At 40.6% G+C, this 25723-nt stretch overlaps 1 protein-coding gene across 8 annotated transcripts in view; it reads right to left on the reverse strand.

Annotated features, from left to right (window-relative positions):
• Positions 1–25723, reverse strand: part of LOC125464533 (RIMS-binding protein 2) — a 218364-nt gene that overhangs the window by 23756 nt on the left and 168885 nt on the right. For 7 of the 8 annotated variants that reach the window (XM_048557017.2, XM_048557015.2, XM_048557016.2 and 4 more), the window contains 5 exons: positions 24478–24645; positions 14963–16249; positions 6614–6737; positions 4914–5110; positions 1365–1533 (listed from right to left, as the gene is read on the reverse strand). In XM_048557017.2, coding sequence (XP_048412974.2) covers positions 1365–1533; positions 4914–5110; positions 6614–6737; positions 14963–16249; positions 24478–24645 — 1945 coding nt within the window. The remainder of the gene's footprint in view (positions 1–1364; positions 1534–4913; positions 5111–6613; positions 6738–14962; positions 16250–24477; positions 24646–25723) is intronic. The other variant, XM_048557020.2, reaches the window with a different exon arrangement.

Genomic DNA, 25723 nt, shown 5'->3' on the forward strand with positions numbered 1-25723 from the left:
CCAACACAAACAACACGTTTATACAACTTAACATACGGACCAAATCACTAACTGACACAGGGTGTACTGCATGTCTCAATGATATGTACACTGACACAACTGGCCTGGGAAACTGGGGAAGGAGCATATCTGAAAGGCCTTCAATTTATAGTTCTAGTTTTCAAAAGCATAGGGAGTGATTTCAGTGACCAGCTAATACCAGCAATGCCAGCCAATTCATTCACGACTTTAACCAGAACACAGATATGGCTGCCAACATCAGCTCTGACTGGCCCTGGTCAGGTTCAACCCGACTTTTCTTTCATTAGTGTGTGTACTGCAGCAAAGTGGTCATTAATCCGAGATAAGGTTGCAAGAGGTTACATCTCTGAAGCTGTCAAGCTCACTGCAAAGTAGAACACAGCTCTTAAGCTCCAGAACAAGATTCTCGTGAAGGTGAAAATATTTACAGCATTTCTAGCTGGGACTTGACAGGCCTCAAGTCAGCTCAGGTAGGGAGCTCCAGACCAAGCTATGTGCATCTCTCTCTCTCTCTCTCACACACACACACACACACACACACACACACACACACACACACACACACACACACACACAATGTACTGATGTCAAGTTCTCCCTTTATCCACACAGATTAGCATATTCAAGGTAAGCATCTGTTACTGCAAGCAGTCATTCATTGAACCTCTCTTAACTCAGGTTTTGATTTTTCTAGATCTCTGACATCCCCATACTAAAGCAGCAACATTGGATTGCATGACAGTGCCATTGAATATAATCTGACAAAATATCAGCACCCACAGCTGGCCAAAGGGTGTGATAACTTAAGGTCACATAAGACTTGAATTTAAGGCATGTTGGCACCAGGTTTTAAGCTTGGGAGCCAGGAAAATTCCATATTCAGTTTGCCTATTGCCATCTGTCCAACACACATTACCATCAGTGATTTGAAAGCAGCAGTAGATGATGTGCTGTGATGGATTTCAGCATTGGTATACTTAGCTACGAACGCCTGGTAAATTTACTCATGACTACTATTTCTTAAGAGACACATACAACTGCCTTCCCTGTTCCAAACTGTGTCAAAATTTGCCTCCTTTATACTTAACCAACAAATGTTGCTTCATTTTTTAGTGCAACCTGTTTCAATCAACTTCCCTGCTTTCCGGGCCAAAGTTGACTTGTTTCTAACTCCTGTTAATAGTTCTATTGCAGCATTAGAAAAAAAAATTGAAAATGCCCAAACATGTGAACTGGTGGCTTAGCTAATTGCTCAGTATGTGACATTATATTGTGAATACATTCTACCCGAAAACAGAATGCAATAGTTACAAACAGTGCTATCTGTTCAATGCACAACTCACCCAGCTTCTCCATGGACATACTGGGAGCCAGATAACCTCTCTGTAATAGCTGCTCCATCATTCCATCATCATCCACCTGGATTTCGGAGACCATGTTGCATGGCACATAACCAGTCTGCCCATTGGCTTCTCCACGGTAAAATCCATCAGCATCCTTATCACCAAATATCTGCAATGAGATTGTTCAGACTGTCTTACTTCTCAGTTTCCTAGCCCAACCTCCTCTCAGTCTTCACACCCCACTGATGAACATATATCCCACAGGCTATCCCTACATGGAAGAAAAGCTGCCAATCACAACGTCCCTAACATCATTGTAAGAGGGAGTTAAAATTGGCTTAAATATAACAACAGCTTTGTTGACTGTCCATGCATCTGCTCCCTTGTCGCACCCTCAGAGAGGACGTGATAGGTGACTCAAGCATCTCGTGGACATGGAGATGCGATCAGCTGAGAGAATTGCACAAGTTAAAAATTTTTAACACTGCATTTCGATAAATAATTTATTTAACCTGGAGAAAAATTCCTTCCACAATGCATCAACATAGATCAATCACACACTGCACAAAGAAGTCAGATTATTCTTGGATCATAGGAAATTTGGGTCAGCAGTTCACTCAAAATAGTGTAAGCAACAAAGCAGCATTGAAACAAAAATAATGGTACAAAATGAATGGCAAATTCTCAGGGCCTGATGGCTTCCACTGATGTTCTAAAGAAAGTGAATAAATTACAGATGCTTTATCATAAGCTTTTGTACCCGTCTCAGTTAAGGAAGTGTCTCTTTAGATCGTAAAACTGCAACTGTAACTCCTTTGTTTAAGAATATTGAAAGAGAGGTAAACAAGGAAATTCTGAACCTGTTAATCGTACAACTACTGTGGGGAAATGACTGAAATCTATAATTAGGGGCAGATTGACTAAGAATTTAGAGAAATCTGAGCTGCCTAAAGACAGCCAATATGGGTTTGTAAAGGGCAGATCATACTTAAGTGAATTTTTGGAAAGGTAATTGAAGTAGTATACATGGAAATATCTAAGAATCGTGTTTATATAATTTGCCAAAGACATTTGATAAGGTTTCATCCCAGATGCTATGAGGTGAAATTAAGATGAATGAAATTGAAAATAAATTATTGACTTGATGAGATTAAAGGTAAAAGATAAAGTTGCCATAATCACAGAGAAATAAACAGCTGCTCTCTCATAAGACAGAAATGACTGGTGGTGAATTTAACTTGAGGGTCAATCAAGTGGCGAGATTGAAAAAGTGGCACCTTCATGGCAATCTCAGCCAGTACAGGAATTGATCCTTTCTGGCATCACTGCGAATCAAAAACCAGCCATTCAACCAACTGAATATATCTCACAACAATGACTATTCAACAAAAATAGAAAGAGTCCAGGTACACATTACTAAATTTGGTAGTCAGGCATGATAAAAATCATAAATAAATGCAAGCCTTTATTAACTGCAGCTAGAATACAAGGGAAGGAAGTTTTAAGGCAGCTGTACAAAGCCTCGGTTAGACCACAATGGGGCCACCAAGCTACTGTTCTGGGCGCAGTAACTGATTCACCAGATTGTTACCGGGATTCCCAAGGGGTAAAATTATGAGACAAGATTGCATATGCTAGGTGAATGTTCCCTACAGTATCAATCATTAAGGTGCAATTTCATGAATGCTTTTGAATTTTGCAATATATTGGTAAAATAGATGTAGAGAAAACTTTTCTGTTTGCAGGATGACTACAATAGGTAAGATGCCACATACATCTCTTTAAAGCTCTAGAGGGCACTTGTGCTTTGCAGTTCGTACAGCAGCAGTAGCAAGCTGAATGTGACATAGAAGGAGATTTCTATCCCTTCTAGAATGTATGCTAGGCTGATGCAAATTTCCAACACGATGCTTTAATGGCTTTCTATCACTCCATTCATCACATTTGTAATCATTTCACTTGCAACTTAATTTTAATGCATTATCTCTTATATCAATGGCTTTTAGAAGTAGCTTTTGACCAACCACACTTGCTCTCTTCTGTGTGTAAGCTTCGTCAGAAATCAGTTAATAAAAAAAATTGGCCAGATATTCCAATGGCCAAACAGTTGCTCCAGCAGCATAAATGGGAGCTTTGCACCGGACAATATGGACTCTCTGATGAAGCAACCTTTGAGAGCACTGTGTAGGAAATTGAAGATTCCAATGACCATCTCCCCTGTGCCAGAAACCCTCCAAAAGTATCCATTTAAACTGGAAACGTGAAGGACTCGGCTGTAGTTAATACCTACCCAGGAAATGTTAGGCAATTTATAGCCAAGCTAATTCCTGGGTGACTATTAAAGTAATCCCCCAATTCACTGTTGGCCTCAATCTTGAAAATTCTAGCCCACCCCATGACAACCACCCTCTTTCCCACTCATCTGACCATGAACCGAAAGCGCCACCACCCCCACTAGTGCCACTGCTGGGCCCAACAGCTTCACCTAAGATCCAACAGCTTTTTTCTCTGAAGCACCCAGCCTCCACCATCCCTAGCCAGGCACAGCAACTCCTCTCCATCCCAGAGATCCAACAGAACCCCCCACTTTGATGAGCCCAACAACACACCTGTTCGTTGGCAGACATAACATCCCTTCTTCTCATTGGATCAGATACACCCCACTCACCCTGATTTATCTAAACACTCAATTATTTACCTGGCTCTCTGTCCACCTTGTGCCCTGGCACCCTAACCCCAGACTTACCTTAGATATTTACCCTTTCACATGAACTGTCACAGTGGGTGTCCATGCTGCTGGACATTTAAATCACAGAATACAGCAACTTCTGGCATGAAAAAGGGGGCAGGGTTTGATTTACCCAGCTATCCTGCTTGCAAGATGGCTTTTAGATTTCAAGTCTATTTCTGAAGGAACTGTGATTGAAAATTCTGCTGAAAGCTCAGGCAGCTCACCACCACTCGCTCAAGGGCAGCTAGGGCTAGGCAATAAATGCTGGCCCCACCAGAGATGCCTGCATCCCAGGAATGGATAAACAAACTATGCAGAGCTCTACCTTAATGGGAAAAAAAGTAGGAGCAGAGTGGCAATCTGTCTGTGTTTATCTTTTCTCAGAAATTTTAGCCCATTATCAATAAGGAATTTGGAAGATTTGCTTTTTAATTTATAAACTCTGAAAATTCCTGAGCTCCTGACGAAGGGGCTGTGCTCTGAAAGCTTGTGATTTCAAATTAACCTATCGGACTATAACTTGGTGACATGTGACTTCTGACTTCTTCCAACTCAGTCCAATGCCAGCACCTTCAAATTAGGGCTACCAATGACGCTTAGGAAAATGAATTCACAGGAACGTCCCTCACATAAAAAGCTACTTGCCTTGTCAGGGTATATCAACCAGGATCCTACTCATCACTAATGAAATACTTGCTGCAGTCAGATTGGTTGTTAAGCTGTAAACAACAGGTTTATATACTCTCCCACATTTAATTAGACATCGCAGCCTTTCTTCCTCAGGGCTTTCAAACATATTATGGACACTGCACTCTCACCTTTAGGATCTGGCCCTCTCTAAATGCCAGCTCCTCTTCTGCAGCATCTGGATTTGGTGACATTGTCGCAGGTTCATAATCGAAAAGAGCCACAAAAATGCGAACAAGACCACTATCTACTACTCCTTTTGTGCTTCTCTCCTCATATCCATCCAAGATTGGAATCTCTCGACTTCGAGAGCTGTCTACTAATGAAGCTGAAATCAAAACATCAATTGATGAATATCAAGCTAATTCACATTACTCTGACAGTCAGACTGAAAACACATTGAGCAATTTATCTATAGCAGCAATATTTTGCGTATGAGACTAGCAATTGTTACTTTTCTAAATACGAGAATTATCAAATCCTCGTTATTTACAATAGGAATCAAGCTGCTGCATCTTTACTTGGATGTATGTTGTCATTCAATGGGGGTCATTTGCCTGGATATCTGGTTTGTGATGAGTGATGCCAACAGCATTGGTTCCATTCCCGCACTGGCTGAGTTCACTCAGATGATGACCCCTGAGGTCACAAGAAAGGCCTTCTTAACCTTGTCACTCATGTAATATGTGGTGGTAGCCATCAAGTGAAACTTACCACCAGTCTTCTGTCTCTCCCTCTAGAAGGGAACAGTCTCTAAGACTTTTGTGACTTTAACTTCACTTTAAAATACACTTATTTAAGTACATGACTAGAAAAGGACAGGAAGGATATGGGCCAAGAGCAAGCAGGTGGGGCTAGTTTAGTTTGGAATTATGTTTGGCATGGACTGGTTGGACCGAAGGGTCTGGTTCCATGCTGTATGACTCTATGACACTATGGCGACTTTCCACCACTGTTACAAAGCAATATCTTAGAATTCCCAGGCAGAGGACTGCGGAGTCCCAAAGAGCACACCTACCACTATTTGCTCAGGATAACTAAAAATGGACCATGGCTACAGCCTTTCCCAAGACCAAATAAAGTAACAAAAGTAATTTGTTATATCTACAGATGCCATTTGTTTTTAACTTAAACATCTTTACAAACTACCCTGTAATCTCCTCTATTCCATCAAATAAAAGGATTATTTCATTTGAAGTAGCACTTTGCATTTGTATTTCCTCATACCAGACAGCATCTCAGTGAAATAAAAACAGAAGATGATGGAAGTATTCAACTGGTACAGCATGTGTGGAGAGAGAAACAGTTAATATTTCAAGTGTAACTCTTTTCATCAGAATAAATATCCCAGACTTGAATCGCTAACTGTTGTTTCTTGCCATACCAATGCTGTCAACCTTGCCGAATTTTCCAGCATTTTTCTGGCTTAATTTCAAATTTCCAGTAACGGCAGTCTTTTATGTTTACTAAATCTGTGATGCATCCATCGTTCAACTATGGATCCTAAAGCTGCACACAATACTTATCTTTGGTCAGCATACTAAGGCTTTATACAAGTTCATGTTATATCCCAATTTTGTATTCATTGCTGCATTTCATTAAATTCCAATTATGTAATGATTGAGCAAGTGAGCAATTGTGGGGAGCTAATGCTGGACTGGATTTAATTAGCATGTTGATATTTTGTTACAGGTTCACACAAAAAAAATCTCCACAAACTACGGCAGCAGCAAATATTATTTTGAGTAAGAAATAAACTGCAATGCTGGTGATTTTCTGTTTAATTTTGATGTCATGGAAGCAACTGCAGTTGCGGAGTGTTGATACTGACCTTTAGAAGAGGACAGTTCTCCTCTGCGAAACTTGAGAGATGGGCTATCCTTGAGATGTACACCTCGTACTGCAGGCGAATCAGGTAGACCATGTGATACTGAATCTGTGTTTATTGCAAAACCCTGAAAAACAGACAACACAGGAAGATTGAAGCAAGAGGATCTGAGATATATTAGATTGTAGCATATATGCAACTCAGCCAGGCTTTAGATTATCGTCAAACACCAATTATGCACACCTGTAAATTTATCCTATTCGTTTGCACACTGGCTGCACCCCTCTCGCAATTTCATCTGTAACACACATCCTGTACCCTCACCCCAATTCCGTATATACAGTGCCACTCAATTCATCAGTACTGTGCATAGCAGTAGACCCACTAATCTCTCACTGACTGTTGCCTGCAGATCTCTCTCACACCAGCAAACTGAAGAGCCTGTGACAGTTTATGAATTGATTCTACACAGAATGACTGCTCACTGTAAACATTTGTTATCTTTAGTGTAAGGCCTCTCATGATCCACATTTATATACTGAACTTTCAATGCTGACAAGTGAAAGCACTACCTTACTACGCAGTGTGACATAACTGTCAAGCACTGTACTCGTTGGGGTTGGGTGGTTACATCCGAGAGAGAGCTGAGGTGGTGTGCATTTCTGGTAGAATTTTCTCTCCCCAGTGGTCGTTTGAAAACGCAGTTCAATATTTACATATCCTTTCTATGTTACATAACAGTAGGATGATGATCTCATTCAAATTGGCACTCTTTGGAAGACAAAGAGGGCAGCAAATGTTACAACAGCACAGGCTAAACAAGAATGAATGACAGACTGCAAAAATATTCTAGTTCTGGATCTGCAGAGCTTTCAATAAGGCACACATGGAAAAGTTAACCCTTCCTGCTCCTGCCATTGTCCTGAGACTAAGTGTACCTTCATTGTAACAAGACGCTGGTATGTCAACCTAGATCATAATTCCTGTATGTTCACTTTTCCTCATGCATAGGTCACTCCTCCTCTCAATGAGTGGCTTATAAATCTGATATAAAGTCACAGTCATACAGCGTAGAAACAGACCCTATATCACATTCATAACTAAAGGCTACACATTCAGCTATGTTACACACTGGTGAGGTATTTGAATAAATGTGAAAGTTATGCATCTGAATTGAAACCCATAAAAACTTGTTACTTACTATTACAAATTTATGTCTGTAAGGCATTGGTGGAATGCTCTCACTCTCAAGATGACCGCCAAACCTTCCTTCTTTATCTAGGCATATTTGTGTTTGACATCACCCTAAGTCCAGGAAGCATATGCATTCATGCATTCCTATCCACTGGGCCAACGCTACCCCAATGCCGTGCAGGGAGGCATCATAGTCACTTAGGATTGTGGTGGGCCAAAACCTTAGGCAATTTTTCACTTCCCTAAAGGCTACTTCTTGTTCATTTCTAAGGCTGATCCTTTCCTCAATAGCAGGTGTAAGGGCAATGGGATGGAGACCACGTTATGTATGAATTTTCCATAATAATTCACCAACCCAAAGAAAGACCTAAGCTCCAGGACAGCTCTTTATTTGCCAACAGATGTAACATGGTCTTGTTAACACTGTAGCCAGTTGAGGTGCCTGGATCACACATTTATTGATGTGGGAAACATTTAACCAGTATGTCCAAGTTCTCCAAGTGCTCTTTATTGGTCTCATCTATTATTAGTATGTAATCCAAATAAATGGCAACCTGGGGTAGCCATTGTAAAATGTTCTCCATCATTCACTGGAAAATGGCATAGACTGATGATACCCCAAATGGCAGTCTTGTATATTTGTCTAAGCCCTTATAGCTATTAATTGAGGAATACGTCTGGCACCCCTTAACTAGTTGCAATGGCATGCATGAATGGCTCACATCGGGCTTCATGAAGGACAGCCCCTGCCAGGTTTGTGTATAAATCCTCTATGCAAGGGATTGGGCTTTATCCAACTGTGTGAAGTGGTTTACCATTTGCTTAAAATTCCCACAAAGGCAAACCGAACCATCAGGCTTCACAATCAGTATGACTAGTGCTGCCCATTTTGCTAACGGCACAGGTTTGATGATTTCTTCACTTTCCCGCTTCTTGATTTCTGCCTCCACTTCTGCCCGCAAGGCAAATGACACTGGGCAGGCTTTGGAGAATTGTGTGATTGCTTTCTGGGCAGTGTGCAAGGTGGTGTTGGCTCCTTTGATTGTCCCTAGACCTTCCTGAAAAACTCCTGGGTATTTAATTAGGAATTCACTCAGGCAGCCATTTTCTAAACAAAATGTATTCGGTCAATCAAGGTCAAACAATTTTCAACCAATTCTACCCCATCAAACTTGGGCATGAACGGTTTACTAAAATCATTGGCAACTGTACCAACTACTTCTCTTAGGAGACTGGAACCAATGTTGTACCCTCAGTGTCATATAGTCATACAGCACAGAAACCGATCCCTCAGTCCAACCAATCCAAGCCAGCCATCACCCCAAACTAAACCAGTCCCACCTGCCTCCTCCTGACCCATTTCCCTCCAAACCTTTCCTATTCATGCACTTATCCAAATGTCTTTTAAAACGTTATAATTGGAGCCACACCTACAACTTCCTCAGGAAGTTTATTCCACGTGCGAACCATCCACTGTCTAAAAAATCCGCCCTTCATGTCTTTTTTAAATCTTGCTCCTCTCAGCTTAAAAATGCGTCCCCTAGACTTGAAATCCCCCATTCTAGGGAAAAGACAACTACTATAAAATCTATCAATACTCCTAATTATTTCATAAACTTCTATCAGGTCGCGTCTCAACATCTTACGCTCCAGTGAAAAAAGACACAGCCTATCCAGCCTTTCTTTATAGCTCAAACTTTCTATACCCAGAACATCCTGGTAAATCTCTTCTGAACCCTCTCCAGCTTAATAATAAGTTTCCTATAACTGGGAGAACAAAAGTGTATTGCAGAGGAGTATTGCAGTATTCCAGAGGAGGCCTCATCAATGTCCCATATAACCTCATCATGACTTCCCAACTCCTATACTCAAACAACTGAGCAATGAAGGTAAACGTGCCAAACGCCTTTACCATCCTGTCTGTATGTGACAAATTTCAAAGAACTGTGTTCCTAAACCCCTAGGTCCCTCTGTTCCACAACACTGCCCAAGGCTCTATTTTTAATTATAAGCCCTACTCTCGTTTGTTGCACCAAAACGCAATACCTCACATTTATCCAGATTGAGCTCCAGGTGCCATTTTCCACCCATTGACCCATTTCATCGTGATCCCTTTGTAATCTTAGAATGCCTTTTTCACTGTCTACTATGCCACCGATTTTCATGTCATCCACAAACTTACTAACCGTTCCTTCTACGTTCTAATCCAATGTAACCAATCTGTAACCATTCCTCAGTATATGTTCTCGGTCTGGCTGAGGTCTTGCACAAACTTAAGAGTTGGCATCTAAAGCAAATCTTATTAAAGGCTGGTTCTGCAATCACTGATATAACTCTGCTGGTATCAACATCTATGAGACCTGGGTGACCATTTAACCAAACTTTAATTTTGATTGAGACAACAAGGTGTAGAGCTGGATGAACACAGCAGGCAAAACAGTATCAGAGGAGCAGGAAAGCTGATGTTTCGGGCCTAGACCCTTCTTCAGAAATTACTATCTCTGATTTAATTTTGATTGGTTCTAATTTGGATGTTGCTAAGCAATTTAACTGTTCCAAACTTCATGTAGGTAGACTTTCCAGGGTGTATACTCTCCTGGATATTGACCTATGAGTTTTTTTACTCAAATCAAACTTTTTTGCTATGTTGAATCCACATACCAGCAGCAACTACAATAGCGTTACAATAGATCCTGAAGAATACTTTAGCCATTTAGCCGAGGCTCAGCTTTGTTTTAGGGTTTTGCTATGTACTGACCTGGGATCCCTCCGCTCAGGATATGGCCAGTGTGAGGCTCTGTAATTGCCTATACTCAAGTGGTGTTCCCCGAGCTCAGTCGGACAGGTGATGGTATCAATTCCATTGGGAGCCCTGTAGCTCGCATGCTCCATTTGCTGTATTTTCTAATGACAAAGCCAGTTGTGGAGCTTGTTTGGAGTCCAGTTGGGCTTCAGCTGGGAGGCGCTTTTGCCTGCTTCGTCATCATTCCCACATACCAAACAGTCTCTCAGCATCTCATTCAGGGATAACCCAAAATCACATGCCTCTGCCAATCATCTCAACATTCTTAGAAATCCTAATACAGATTCCTCTGGTTCTCAAACTGCTGAATAAAATCGATAGCATCTCAGGATTACAGGAGGCTTAGGCTCAAAATATTCCTTAAATTAATCCAACAACTCTTGAAAGGTTTTAGATTTTGGTGCCTCAAGGAAAGTTAAGCTCCCAATAGATGAAAATGCAGTAGATCTGCAAGCAGTCAGAAGGCTAACTCAACAATTTCATCTGCAGGTGCCTACTAGATAGATGACAGCAAGAGACAAAGTATGGTCTAACACACTGGCCACCATACTCTATATCAAGAACATATCTGAACTGACAATGAGACTGCTGTGACCACTAGGAATCCCACAGCCACACTACGACAAACACTTACAAGGACCAAAGATCCCATACCCAAGACATGCAGGACCAATATAGTTTACAAAATACCTTGCAATGACTGCAACAAACATTACATCAGCTAGGCTGGAAGGAAACTAGCCATCACAATACACGAACACCAGCTAGCAGCAAAACGTGACTACGAACCTTCCTTCATTTCAATGCTCTAAGACAATGAAGGCCATCAGTTTAACTGGGACAACATGACCATCCTAGCTCAAGCCAACCACAATTCCCAGAAGCCTGGTTTTCAACCCGTAATGCTATCAACAAACGTGAAATTAGATTCCATATACAAACCCTGTAGAATGGAATTAGAAATGACACAACCCAACTTAACAGACCGGCTCCTATAAATTCCAAGCGGAGTATATCAACATCGCTTCATCGGAGGGCGAACTGATGATGTTACCTAGCATGGTGATGAAATGTCTGCAAGACAACTAGCCAGCTTGGCAAGCAAGTCAACAACCTCACCCATAACCTGAGCTACAAATCTTTGGAGAAACCTTAAACACTGAAATGACGGCACAGAGGCTGGTATCCTGTCACCAAGTCACCCTTCACATGTGGACAGTACATGGACCCTGACCAGTTAGCTCACAGCCAGTCCCTACAGTGAGGACACTCTCCGAATATTCTGTTTATATCAGTTAGCCAGGCTCCCCGACTGGTCCAGGTTAACAGACTCAATCAAGGATCTCAGTCATTAAGATCTACTTAGCCCTCGTTCCAATGACTAGATTGGGGTTGCCATTCGGTCTTAGTAAGGAACAACACATAAACTAGTAGCAGCAATGGCTTCACAGAAATACACACCACTCAGATTGTCCATCTCCTGGAATAAGACCTTGCGCAGATGAGAGTTTCTGAATGGAAAATGGCCCATAAATTAAATGTGTTTGTGAATTAGGAATGGATTCTCGTATTTATTAGGGCCAGCTCAATTAGCCTGTCTTTGACATTCAGTGCTTAAAATAAAGTTTTAGAGAATCCCGATATTAGCTGAAAAGTGCATAGAACATGTTACATAGTAATCCATGACACGCCATTTATTCTTCATTTCTGTACTATAGACTTTAGGGTTCTTCTTTAAGAAGGCCTGAGCATTTTATAATTCATGGGACATTGCAGTTTCTGGTTTACAATGAACCCAGTCTATTGCCAGATCCTGCTGATCTACTTTTATAGCCCAAAGATTACATTGGCAAGGCAATGAACAGTGTCAAACATAAGCTAGATTGTTTTATCTTCATGATATTTTGCCTTACAGGTTAATGCAAATTGTGTGTTGCTCCCTACACGGCACTAGGGAGTGAGTGAGTGCTGCATGACACTGCGATTCTCGGTCCAGAATTGTGAAATGAACACTGCGTGCTCACGTATAGCTCAGACTGAGTAAGGACAGCAGATTTCTTTCCATAATGATGGATTCTTACAAGTTTTTATGACAGATCCATGGTCACCTTCACAGAGTTTAGTTTTAAATTCCAAAATTGTAATTTCATAGTAGGATTCGAAGCTATGTTCCCAGAGCATGAGCCTTGACTCTAGATTCCTAATCCAATGACTTTACCAGCACACTACAATCTCTCTCATTTGAGTCCACAGAAATGAAAGCTAATTCAACCAGTGATTCTCTTCCATTCAGACTTTTATTCTCATATGAACTACCTCAATGTTTAAGCTTCTTTCACAACCTTCTGAGGAAAAGTAAGTCAGAGTGCTATTATTATGTTCATTGCCTAACCTGAATTATTCTCTTCCACTGTAAGTGGTTGAGGCCAAAACATTCAAATTTGCGTGTTCTTAGGGCTAAAGGGATCAAAGGGCATGGGTGAAAGTGGGAACAGAATGCTGAGTTATAGTATCAGCCTCATGAATTATTGAATGGCAGGGCAGACTCAAAGATTAGTTGACTTCTGTTCCATATCTCTGTTTCTATGCTTCAATCTAATTCTAAGTAAACAATTGAGCTGAAAATGAGTTGATTTTGAATGGGAGCATATTTTATGTATCCAGTATTTCACAGAAATCTCAAAATAAATGCACTGTATTTCTTGTATTCCAAGATATTACTGTACTGTATATATTCATTTTGGTAAGGTACTTAATATAATTATTTCAACCTGTCCTTCTGATTATAACATACGTGCTAACATTCACAGATCCAATCAATCTTGAGATTGAGTTTTGGACTATTGTAATGTTTTGGAGCCCTTCTGAACACGCCATACGTTCACTATATCTAGTTCCAGTCACATCTTCACAAGATCATGCACTCCCAAAGGCAGAAACAAATCAGATCACGAAACTCATGCAGGTGGTTTTCACCCACCTCTGTAGGAGTACCCAGGAGCTGTTTGAAAGTATAATATGGCAGAATCCCAGAATGGGAAAATATCATTTTTAAAAATTATTAAATTAAGAAATTAAATACTGAACAGCACACCTTTGGACTTGTTATTGCACCAGCTACACTGAATTAATACCAGTAGTTATAGGATCACTCAACTCTAAATCACTACAACAGACTCAAGCGGGATTGTCATTATGTTGGTTTAGTACATTAGAGTTACAATTTCATTATGCCATTATGTATCATTTACATCTTCCTTAATTCCTCTATCAAATTACCCCCATCTCCATCTAAAGACCTGCAACAAACTGCACTTCATCCTATTGTTATACAACTTCAAAATGTTGTCTTGAGGCATGAACTGGATTTGTAAGGAAGAACCAATAAATGTGGTACTGGGCAATTAACATTTCAAAAATGACCATAAAATGTTTGCAAAATCCAAGTGAAACCCTGTTTTTTATCACCACTATGGTCTCCTAGCATCAACATCATGGATGGCTTGAAACTCTGAATTCACAACTGCAGTTGTAATTGTAGTTGGCTATCCAACAAGACCAGAGCAATAACCCTCTTAATAATTATCGTAACATTGACAGCCTGAAAGATAGATTCAATTTTAGTTTAGTTGGATATGAGCTCTCTGCAAGTCATTGATGCTAGGAAAGCATGGACTGTGGCTTCATTATATCCACCAGAAATTAGATTTATTGCTGAGAAAATATATTTTGCCAGAGCTTTCTACCTCAAATTCATTAGCACAATTCACAAGGAACACCAAAGGATATATACTGTACAAGATGAGAGAATTAGCAGCTGGCTTACAGTATGGCATAGCCAATGTGTACTGGAAGTGACACATATTACGACACAGGCCCCTCTTATTTCCAGAAAAAAAACACTTACACACACATTACACACTTGCTTTAATTTAATATAATGGGTGACAACCATTCTCTGGTTAATTTCACAGACAATACCTTTTCCAATCAGTGGCAACCTGTCTTGTTGAAAATTTGAACAGTGTTTGGCAGTTAACGGCCATTATCATTAACTGGTACATTTTTTATGGCAATGCCTCTACCAATCAGAATCTACTTACCAGCCAATCAGCACCCTTGAAATATTCCCTCTACTTAGGCATTACTTGCAAATTGTCCTGATGGGTGCAAGAGGAAAATCTTGAACAAAATCTTTCTTTTTTTCAGTGCTGTACTATCAAACAACTATCTGAAAGTGATGTGTATAACTAGCACACCGCAGGAAACACACCAAGCAATAAGACAAACTGACGACTACAAATAATAGAACTAGGGAAAGGATGGTGTAGGCGAACAGGGAGATAAACACACACCCGTGAACATGCTGAATCCTCAAGCCTTGCTCTTGTTCTTTCTAATTCATCAGACTCCAAGTTCCAAGCCTCCTCTGCCATCCTTCCTTTTAGTTTGTTTCGTTCGCAGTATCGTAGTCTCCTGGGGGAAGCAAACTTATTCTTTTTCTTATGATGATGGGGAGACCTGGTGCTGTTGGTGCTTGAATCATAAATAATGCCTTTGTCACAGGCCTGCCTCTGTTCATTTGACTGCATGAACTCACACAACCTTGAACACTCACTTGCATTTTCTCTGTTAGTCTTGCTGCAGTACCACCAACTTGATTGCATTTGATCCGGATGAATAACACGAGGGCAGAAGGTTAAGCTGGATGTCACTATTTCTTCTTCCTCCTCAGTGCCATATTCTATATCTATCTCTAGATTTTTGTGAGAAAGCTGCTGTCTCCTGTTGCAACTTGGATTCCCAGTTCCTGCTGTATTCGCCTCTCTGGGATCTGTGGACCTCATCCATGTCTGAGATTGCATCTTTAAGATAGATGTTAGGTCAACAACATCTGGCTCTAAAACATTCTTGTCATCGTCCTCTGGTTGTGATTTCTCCACACATTCAGTAACATCTAGGTCAGAGTCATCAACAGTCTTGTCCTGCACATGCTCTACTGTGGTCTCTTCCTCTTGGTGGGACCTATGATACTTTTGAGGGTATATATGATGAATCTCAGCACCATGGCATGCACACCCACTTGCCTCTTCACTCCATTCTTTATTTTTGATATTAGTCTTTGTGTAGAGAGGTTTATTCTCATCTGGCTCCTGCTTATTGCTCTGATTAGAGATATAGTCAGATATTGACACCTCTTCCAAATCCTTAGGTTTCAGCTCACTCTGTGGAATAGTAGGACCCACAACTTCCTGAGCTCCATTTTTGATATCCTGACTGATATCAGGGGCTGGTTTCTCTTCCAACACTTGATTTTTGGTATCTCTGTGGTTTTCAGAAGTGCTCGGTACACATTCAAAGACTTGATCCTGTTCCTCTGATTGTTCTTCTTCCTGGGAATGAACAGAGGCTTTTTCTTCTTCTTGGCTGCTGGGACCACTCTGGCAGCTGTTACAGACCATCTCTTGGTCCTTCTCCTCCTCCTTCTCTTCCTCCTCCTCCTCTTCCTCTTCCTCTTCCTCCTCTTCCTCTGTTACTTCAGGGATGCTGAATAGTTTCTTACTGTAACGTTTCTGCAGAGGAAGCTCTAGAATTTTCTCCAGATACTCCTCATCGCTATCAGTTTCATATTGCTCAGGTTGCTGCGATATGGTTTAACACGTACAGTGGTTGAGTGCATGCAAGGATAGGTTGGGGGTTGGAGAAAGAAAGAAAAAAAAGTGAAGTAAAAATTGAAACAAGATCAACTCAAAGCACAGTAAAGCAACCGAAATCCACAATGTGCGAAAAAAGCTTTAAACACAAAAAAACTTGAAACATTCATCTCAATGAAACGTGATGCCGTAACCACATTAAGCAATAAGTGATTCCCAGAACCTGATTTCTGACAACGGTGCTGAAGGTAAAATAAATTGCTAACGATGTGTGCTTGTCTCATTAAAAAAAAATTAGAAGACTTTTCATAGATAAGATTCGCAAATAGAGTTACTTTGGATGTTACATTTCACATCATTTGCCAAAGTTGAAGAGAATCCAAGCAGTAACTTGTCTCATTTTTGTTTTACTCAGTACATTCAGGCATCAAATAGGTCAAAGCATACATGCTTCTATCTAGCTTCCAGTACTTATACGGCAAGGCATGAGGTATTGTTATTGGGATGAGCTAAGCATTTACATTTACAACCCATGCGCACACAAAATCAACGCAATAAGTGTTTTCACTAGATGCTGTTTCTGATCATTTTATTTCAAACTTTCTTTAATTATGAGATGATCTTATAACATTTATACTACCTCCTCTTTCCAGATCTTTTCTGGAATATTGTCAAAAGATTCCAAAGTTTAACGGCACTGAATTGACTCTAGAATGCAATTTATAACAACGGTTGCCAAAGGTGACTCATTAGCATAGGTTTCACTGCACAGAATTGACAGCAAATACTTTCAGCAGGACATTAGTTAATGCTTCTGAATTCATTAATGGCCTAGCAAAATTAAGATATATGTAAATACACTTATATTCTTATCGTGAAGATACTTGCATTGAGACTTGGCTCCACTCAATAAAAATTTGTAGGTAAAATTGCATTAATAAAGACGTCGTGCAATCTGCAGAAGAGTGTGCTGTTTCTCTTTTTGCCATCTCCAGCACATACATTTTGTCATGTCATGTCAACAGTGTTACCCATGTCAGGAATCAAGTAAGACTAACTCCACTGGTAATATGATGAATTTCTGAGCTAAGGTATTCTCATGATGACTATTTTACTGACTGAGCAACTTAATGCCAATTGTTTATAGCTGTTAAATTGGTCACTTAAGGGTACCATTCACAGAATTTAAATTTAGAATTAGCTCTTCAATTGTTTTTATTCGCTCGTGGCACGAGGTTGGGTGCTGTTAATTGCTGGGTGCTGTTAATCCCAGCATTTATTGTTAATCCCTATTGGCCTTGAGAAGGTTTTGGTGAGCTGCTTTCTTGAGCCGTTGTAGACAATGTGCTGTAGGTACACTCAAAATGCCCTGAAGGAGGGAATTCCAAGATTTTGACCCCGCAACAGTGAAGGAGTGGCAATATATTTCCAAATTTGAATGCTGAGTGGCTTGGAGGGGACCTTGAAGGTGCTGGTGTTCCCATGGATCTGCTGTCCTTGTTCATCAAGATGGAAGTGGTTGTGGGTTTGGAAAGTGGATCTTTGGTGAATTTTTGCAGTGCATCTAGTAGATAGCATATGCTGCTGCTACAGAGCGTCAGTGGTGGAGGGAGAGGATGCTTGTAGATGTGGTGGCAGTCTAGCTGGCTGCTTTGTACTAGAAGGTGTCAAGCTTCTTGAGTGTTGTTGGAGCTGCACCGATCCAATGGGGATTATTCCATCACACTCCTGACTTGTACCTTGTTGACGGAGCACAGGCTTTGGGTAGTCAGGAAGTGAGTAAACACCACAGTAGTCCTAGCCTCTGATCTGGTCTTGTAGTCACTAAATTTTTCAAGTCCAGTTCAGTTTCTGGTCAATGGTAACCCTAAGGATGTTGACTGTTACGGGGATTTAGTGATGACAACATCAATGAATGTCAAGGGATAGTGGTTAGAGTGTCTCTTATTTGAGATAGTCAGTCCCTAGCATTCCTTTGGCGTAAATGTTACCTTCCACTTGTCAGACCAAACGTGGATATTGTCCAGATCTTGCTGCATTTGAACATGGTCTGCTTCAGTATCTGAGGAGTTGTAAATGGTGCCAAACATCCATACTTCCGACCTTATGACAGATGGAAGATCATTTGTGAAGCAAATGAAAATGGTTGGGCTGAGGACACTTCTGGCAGCAACTGGGTTTACTCAAGCTAGGGTATATTAACATGGGTACGCACTATTTCACATTCAACCTCTTTCAAACTGGTTGCTCACTATTCTTACTGCCCAGCATTTTTGCTTCAACACTCAAATAGACAGGGAGCTGTAACATCCCATTCATATGATAAAAAGAAGGCACAGAAGTCCTGCTCTGATATGAATCCAATTAAGAACAAGTTTCTTTCTTGCCTTCCATTCTTGTAGGTGCTGGTCCATGCTGGGGTGTGACAAGTCTCCAATACCCAAGCTATTCATCATCTGCAAACTACACAGAAAGTGCAAATAGGCTACTTCAATCTCACAGGAAAGCTTCAGCTGCTAGTGACACTGAGTTGGACATTACATGCTTCTGCTGGGTGTGTTTTAGCCAAGGAGAATATTGTATAGGTAGGGTGGCTAGCCAACCACCTCAGACCTACCCCCAAGATCAGCACCCAACCCAAAATCAGCAGCCTGCCCATCATATTTAAATAATTAAGTATCAATCAATCACTTGCAGCTCAATTGATGCCAGTTTTATGCTATCTACATCAGAAAATGGTTGGCATGGGCATTCAGAAGGATTATTTTCTCATGTTTCAAACAGAGTGAAGAATAGTGCATTATATTCAGAGATACTCTTTATCCAATAGGGGAACCACCCCCAAAGAAGATAGCTCCTGCTTCCTTCCTACCTGTAAGTAGTTTGAAAATGATCCCCTAGTCCATTAGCCCCCCCCTCTACAAAGTTTCAACAAGAAGCCTGCCCAAAGCTACCTGGCTTACTTCACTCTGGATTCCGCTAGGTCTCCCTCGCGGCCTCCTGAAATCCCAACACCACCCATTACTGATCTCTTGGCATCCAGACAAACTGATCAGACAGCCCCTCCAAAGGGTGGGATTTCCTCCCACTGTGCATCAATTTAGTTTCGATCTCCTACCACTCAACAATTTTCCACCCACAATTTTCAGCATGAGTCATTTGATAGCATTTTGAATCAGGCTGAGTTTGAACTGAATGGCTTAAGAAATTTAACTGTTGATACGAAACAGCATGCGCAAACAAATGGAACTTAAGACTTCCTCACTGAAAGTCACAGAGATGTACAGCACAGAAACAGACCCTTCGATCCAACTCGTCCATACTCACCAGATATCCTAAATACGTCTAGACCCATTTTTTAGCATTTGGCCCATTTCTCTCTAAATCCTTCTTATTCATTAACTCACCCAGGTGCCTTTTAAATGTTGTATTTGTAGCAGCCTCCACCACTTCCTCTGGCAGCTTATTCCTCGCACGCACCACACTGCGAGAAAAAGTTGCTGCTTAATTCCCTTTTAAATCTTTTCCTCTCACCTTAAATCTATGCCCTCTAGTTTAGGGCATCCTATCCCAAGGAAATACCTTGTCTATTTCCCCTACCCATGCCCCTCATGATTTTATAAACCTCTATAAGACCACTCCTCAGCCTCCAACGCTCCAGGGAAAATAGCCGCAGCCTATTCAGCCTCCACCTACAGCTCAAACCGCCCAACCCTGGCAACATCTTTGTAAATCTTTTCTGAACCCTTTCTAGCTTCACAACATTCTTCCTAATAGCAGGGAGAGCAGAATTGCACATAGAATTCCAAAAGTGTCCTGAACAGCCACAACATGACCTCCCAACTCCGAGACTCAATGCACCCTCCAATAAAGGCAAGCATACCCAATGACTTTCTTCACTACCCTGTCTACAAGCGACTTCACTTTCAAGGAAACATGAACCCGCACTCCAAGGTTTCTTTGTTCAACAACAGTCTCCCAAGACCTTACCATTAAGTGTATAAAGTCCTGCCCTGATTTGTCTCTCCAAATGCAGCATCACAGATTTATCTCAACAAAACTCCAACTGCCACCGCTTAGCCCAATGGCCCATCTGATCAAGGTCACATTGTACTCTGAGGTAACTTTATTAACTAAGACACATAACATTTATCCCCAGGAAGGAGGATATTTCACCTATTGTGTCCATGCTTTCCATAAAAACAGTCATCTTACCCAATGCTGTTTCCAGCTCTTTACCCATAGCACCATAGTTCTGACTCTTTAACTGCATCAAGTGTTTTTTGAAGAGTTTCTATCTTTCACATCCTTTCAGACTATGAATTCAAAACTGACACCACACAGTGGGTGAATATAATTCTCCTCAATTCCTTCCTGATTCTTCCATCAATTACAAGGAATCCATACTCTCTATTACTGACTATTCTGTGAAAGGAAATTCATTTTTTCTACTCACCCTATCTAGCCCCTTTCTAATCTTGTGCAACTCAATAAGTCTTTCCTTAGTCTCTTCTGTTCCAAAAATAAAAATGGTGATTAAAACTGCATTCAGTACTCTTAGCTGCAGTCAAATTAATGCTTTATAAGTTCTAGCAAAAACTCTCTGCTCTTAGAAAATGATCATTATTGCTTTCTTAACCATATCAGCTACCTATGCTGCTATCTTCAGGGATCTGTGGATATGCACTCTAAGGTCCAGCTGGATATATTTCTCAGTGCCCACTCATTATTCTTTGCCCTCCCCAGATGCAATACCACACTTTCCAAACTCAATTCATTTCCCATTTTTCTGCCTATCTGTCCAGGCTACTGATACCTGCTTGCAGCTTACAACATTCTTCCACACTATCAACTACAGGGCCAACTGCTATGTCTTCTGGAAACTTTGTAATTTTTTCCCTGCATTTAAATCTAAATCATTGATTTATGATTTAAAAAAAGTAAGGAGTTCAGCCTTGTGAAATATAGTGGAATGATCTTCCGATCTCAAAATTAACTACTCATGTGATCCTTTTCTTTGGATCACTGAGCAAATTTTGGATCTAACTTGCTACTTTCCCCTAAAATCCACTTTTTTAAATTTTTGATCAGTTTGCCATGGGGTACCCTGCCAAATCTCTTGATCATACTCATACGAACTAGATCAAATGTGTTATCTTCATCCACGCTCCTTGTTACCTCCTCAACGTATTCAATCACTTTAGAAGGACAGGGCCTTCTTTTAAAGGAAACCAGCATGGATTTGTTATCATTCCACTTCTTTTTAGTAAATGATTTAGGCTGTCTCAGAATATTCTCCAATAATTTGTATACAACCAAGGTAAGGCAGACCGGTTTGTAATTATCCAAGTTATCTTTTCCTCCTTTTTAAAACAATGATATAATATCAGTCATCTTATTACAGTACTTCTCCATCTCCTAACATCAAACAAATGGAAAACTATTAAAGGCTCTGCAATTTCTTCCCTTACTCAAGAGGCCTAGAATACATTTCCTCTGGGCCAAGTGATTTTTCAGATTGCAAGGATGGAAAATCCGTTTGATGTTTTCTCCCTCTGTAGGAGTATGTTAGCCAATATTTCACATTCCTCTTTAAGACAGCAATATTTGCATCACCTCCCTCTTTTGTGAAAACAGTCACTAAGTATTCGTTAAGAACCACGCACGTCTTCTGCCCCCACAAGGAAGTTACTTTATTGGTTTTCACTCTTTCCTTTGTTCCTATTTTCTTCTGCATGTATTTGTAAAACATTTCGGCCTTCCTTGACATCAACTGTTTTCTTTTTAAATTATTTTTCTTTGCTTTCAATTTTCTTTTCCAATTTCACCTCTGCACCTTTTAAGCACCACATCTTTCTGTGGTATTCATTTCTTGGCATCTGACATCTGCAAGCCTTTATTGTCTTCTGATGCTCTGTATGATGTTTGACATCCATTTCCTTAACAGGAACATGTTTATTCAGACGATTTTTAAGCTCCTCTTTGGATGCATCCCACTACTCTGACAATGTTTTACCTACATGTAGATATTCAAATTCTACTTTCGTCAAATCACATCTCAGCTTAGATTTTCTGAAATTTAGAACTTTCATCTCTTGTCTTTCTTTCATAACTGCAGCAGATCCTTCTAGCATATCATCCTTCCTCACAGCAGTGAATGTTCCTTTCATCAATATTGTGGCCAGACTTTTTTAAAATCCTTTTTCTATCTGGTCTGAAAATTCTAACTCGGAATGTCGATCTGCAATTCCTTCGTTTCTTTAAGTCATGTTTCAATAACTCAGAATCCATCTTCCCTGAGTTTGTCTGCTTTATTCATGGAGTACTTGAATTAAAGTAAATACCACTAATCATTCAACACTTACTCTCCTGTTTATTTTATAGAGTTGTTGCTTACTCAGCCTTCTACATTCATTTAATTTTTATTACCTTCACCTTCCAACCTTGCTGCTATCTCTTCTGAAACACAGGCTTTTATCTCTTGCCACGTTGGTGCGAATAGCCTCAAAGGACTAGCAAGCCCTGTCCTGGTAGGATATCAGTCACAGCCCTGCTGAGGTGCACTCTAGTTCATACTATCAGTGACATGATGCATTTAGCCATTGAGAAAGGATGATAAAATATTTTACATATTTATCAAATTGCACTTCTTGAAGAGTTCAGTGCTCACTGCATTGGAAAATCAGTTACAATTCAGGAACAGCAATCAGGTTACACTCAATCACAGAATCATAAAATCCCTAAAGTGTGGAAACAGGCCATTTGGTCCAGCGAATCCACACCAATCCTCTGAAGAACATCTCAGCCAGACTGACCCCCGACCTTATCCCTTTAATGCTGAATTTCCCACAGTTAATCAACCAAGCTTGCGCCTCCCTGGACATTACAGGGAATTTAGCATGACTAATCCACATAGCCTGAACATCTTCTGACTGTGGGAGGAATCCAGAGCACTCGGATGAAGCCTACGCAGGCACAAGGAGAACATGCAAGTTTCCACACAGACAGTTTCCAAAGGTGGAATCAAACCTGGCTCCCTGGAGCTGTGAGGCAACAATGCTAACCACTGAGCCACCGTGCTGCCCTCCTTGTGATACTATTCAGCATTCCTCAAATGTGAAAACATCTACCTATTGCATGGAGATAAACAACACTATCTCATGTTACTGTCAAACACATTCTTGTCTCTGGTATATCTTTCTCCCTTTATATATTTTATTTAGATTGTTAACAGCTTTTCACACTTCCTCTTGAGAGAATATTATCTATTTAAGTTCATTTATTCTCATTCCTACTCTGTTTTATTGCTTTAATTCCCTTTCACACAAAATCCTGGCTTTTCTGACAGCACACAGGATAAAGTCTACAGCTACCATTGGACCATCATTCCACCTTCATCCCCCAAATCCCTCACCCTCCCCTCAGCCACAAAAGATGCAATATTTACACTTGTAAGAATAGCCAAAACTTGGATAAAACATTTCTCCTCAGGACGTTTGTCCCCAGGGCCGTGCTATTCTCTCTATTTGGACAGTGTTCCTATGAAATGAGGCGTGTTTGACATATTGACATGAACAAATAAGCAAGATCCTACTCTTCAGCCTGCCACCCTGCACATCACAAACCTACACGTTCAATCTGTGCAATCAGCAAATGCTACCATTATTGCAGTCTCTCGGGTAAGCAACACCACTTTCTCTCAGATTCAAGTTTCAATAAGCTGTGCTTCCATGACCTCAATCCACCTGCGTATACATTGTTTTCATTTCTGTACTTTGGGAAGTATTATAATTTTCACCACATTCGGACTTCTGCAAAACAATAATCATTATGCAATACAATGTGTGCTGTGTCAATTTAGAAAATCTGTATTGTCTAATTATTTCATTGTATTTGTGACAATATGACAGTTTTCAGAATAATAAACGAGAGCTACTATTTGCTTTTACTCAGATCCAGGTACGATAAGTCTAACCAATTGACAGAGTGCCTCACAGAAAGAATGAGAACAATAAAATTGTTTCTGGTGTGCATTGTGACTCAACTCTGGCCTGAGAAAAGAAGTCAGGAATGGAATGAAAGATAAACATGCATAACAATATGCTAATCATAATGGCCACAAATTCCAAACCTCAGTCTGACCTCTCTTACTTATCTTTGTCCACTTTTTCCCCTAGGGGCAGTGAATTCAGGTTGAAGATAGTTGAGATCATTACCTTTAGTGAGTTGTTCCTAATCAAACTGCAATCTTGCTGTATTTCTTCATTTGTCTGTGCGTCTGATCCCAGGTCTTCTTCATCCTCCTCCATGATGTCTGAGAGGTCTGAGCCCCGACTGCTATCCAGGGGGTAATCTTCACTCTCGTGGTTCTCCGCAGAGTCAACCTGCAGGAGGTAAAAGGAAATAATTCAGAAAAAAACAGTATATGAAATATGGTAAGTAGCAGTGAAATTGGCACACACCAAGTTGCTATGTATTCAGCAACAAGACTAGAAATTCAGTGAGAACCAGTGTATCTGGTGCTCCAGTGTATCCTGGCAACCACAAATTAATTATTATTAGCTCCCCTCGCTCCAGCTTTGCTGCAACATTTCACCATTAGAGTCACACAGCATAGATACAGGCTGTTCAGCTTGCCATGTCTATGTCAACCAACAAACACCAAATTACCTAATCCCATTGACCTGTACTTGGTGCAGGCCCTACTCTGCCCTGGCTCATCCAGATACTTTTAAAATGTTGCAAGAATACCTAACTCCAGCACCCTCTCGGCCAACATATTGCATATTTCAACCACCTTCTAGGTGATTTTTCTTTTTCAGATCTCCTTGAAACCACTTACTCCTCACCTTAAATTTATGCCCTGTGGTCTTAGACATGTCTGCTATGGGTTAGAGATTCTCACCATCTGTTCTGTCTACGCCTCTCATAATTTTGTATACCTCAAATCAGATCCCCACCCGTGTTCTAATGAAAACAAACCCAGCCTACCCTGTCTTTCCTCTTATCTGAGGCTTTTCATCTCTGGCAGCATCCTGGTGAATCTCCTCTGCACCCTCTCTACAGCAATCACGTCTTTCCAAAAGTGCGATCATTAGAACTGAACACAGTATTCCATTTGCGGACGAACCAATGCTTTATAAAATTGTAACAAAACTTCCTTGTTTATATTCTAAATACTGCTTAATGAAGGCAAGCATTCTATATGCCTTCTTCACCACCCTGCCTATCTGCACTGATACCTTCAGGGATTAACAGACTTGTACAACAAGGTCCCTTTGTTCTTCAATACTCCCCAGGGACTTACCAATCACTGTGTATATCCTTCCCTTACTGCACCACCTCGCAATTATTTGGATTAAATGCCATCTCCCATCCTCTGTCCAATTTACCAGCTGATCAATATCAGACTGTATCCTGAGACCATCCTCTACACTATCAATATCACCACCAATTTTCATG

The sequence above is a fragment of the Stegostoma tigrinum genome, chromosome 27, assembly GCF_030684315.1.
Source record: "Stegostoma tigrinum isolate sSteTig4 chromosome 27, sSteTig4.hap1, whole genome shotgun sequence".
NCBI lineage: Eukaryota > Metazoa > Chordata > Chondrichthyes > Orectolobiformes > Stegostomatidae > Stegostoma > Stegostoma tigrinum.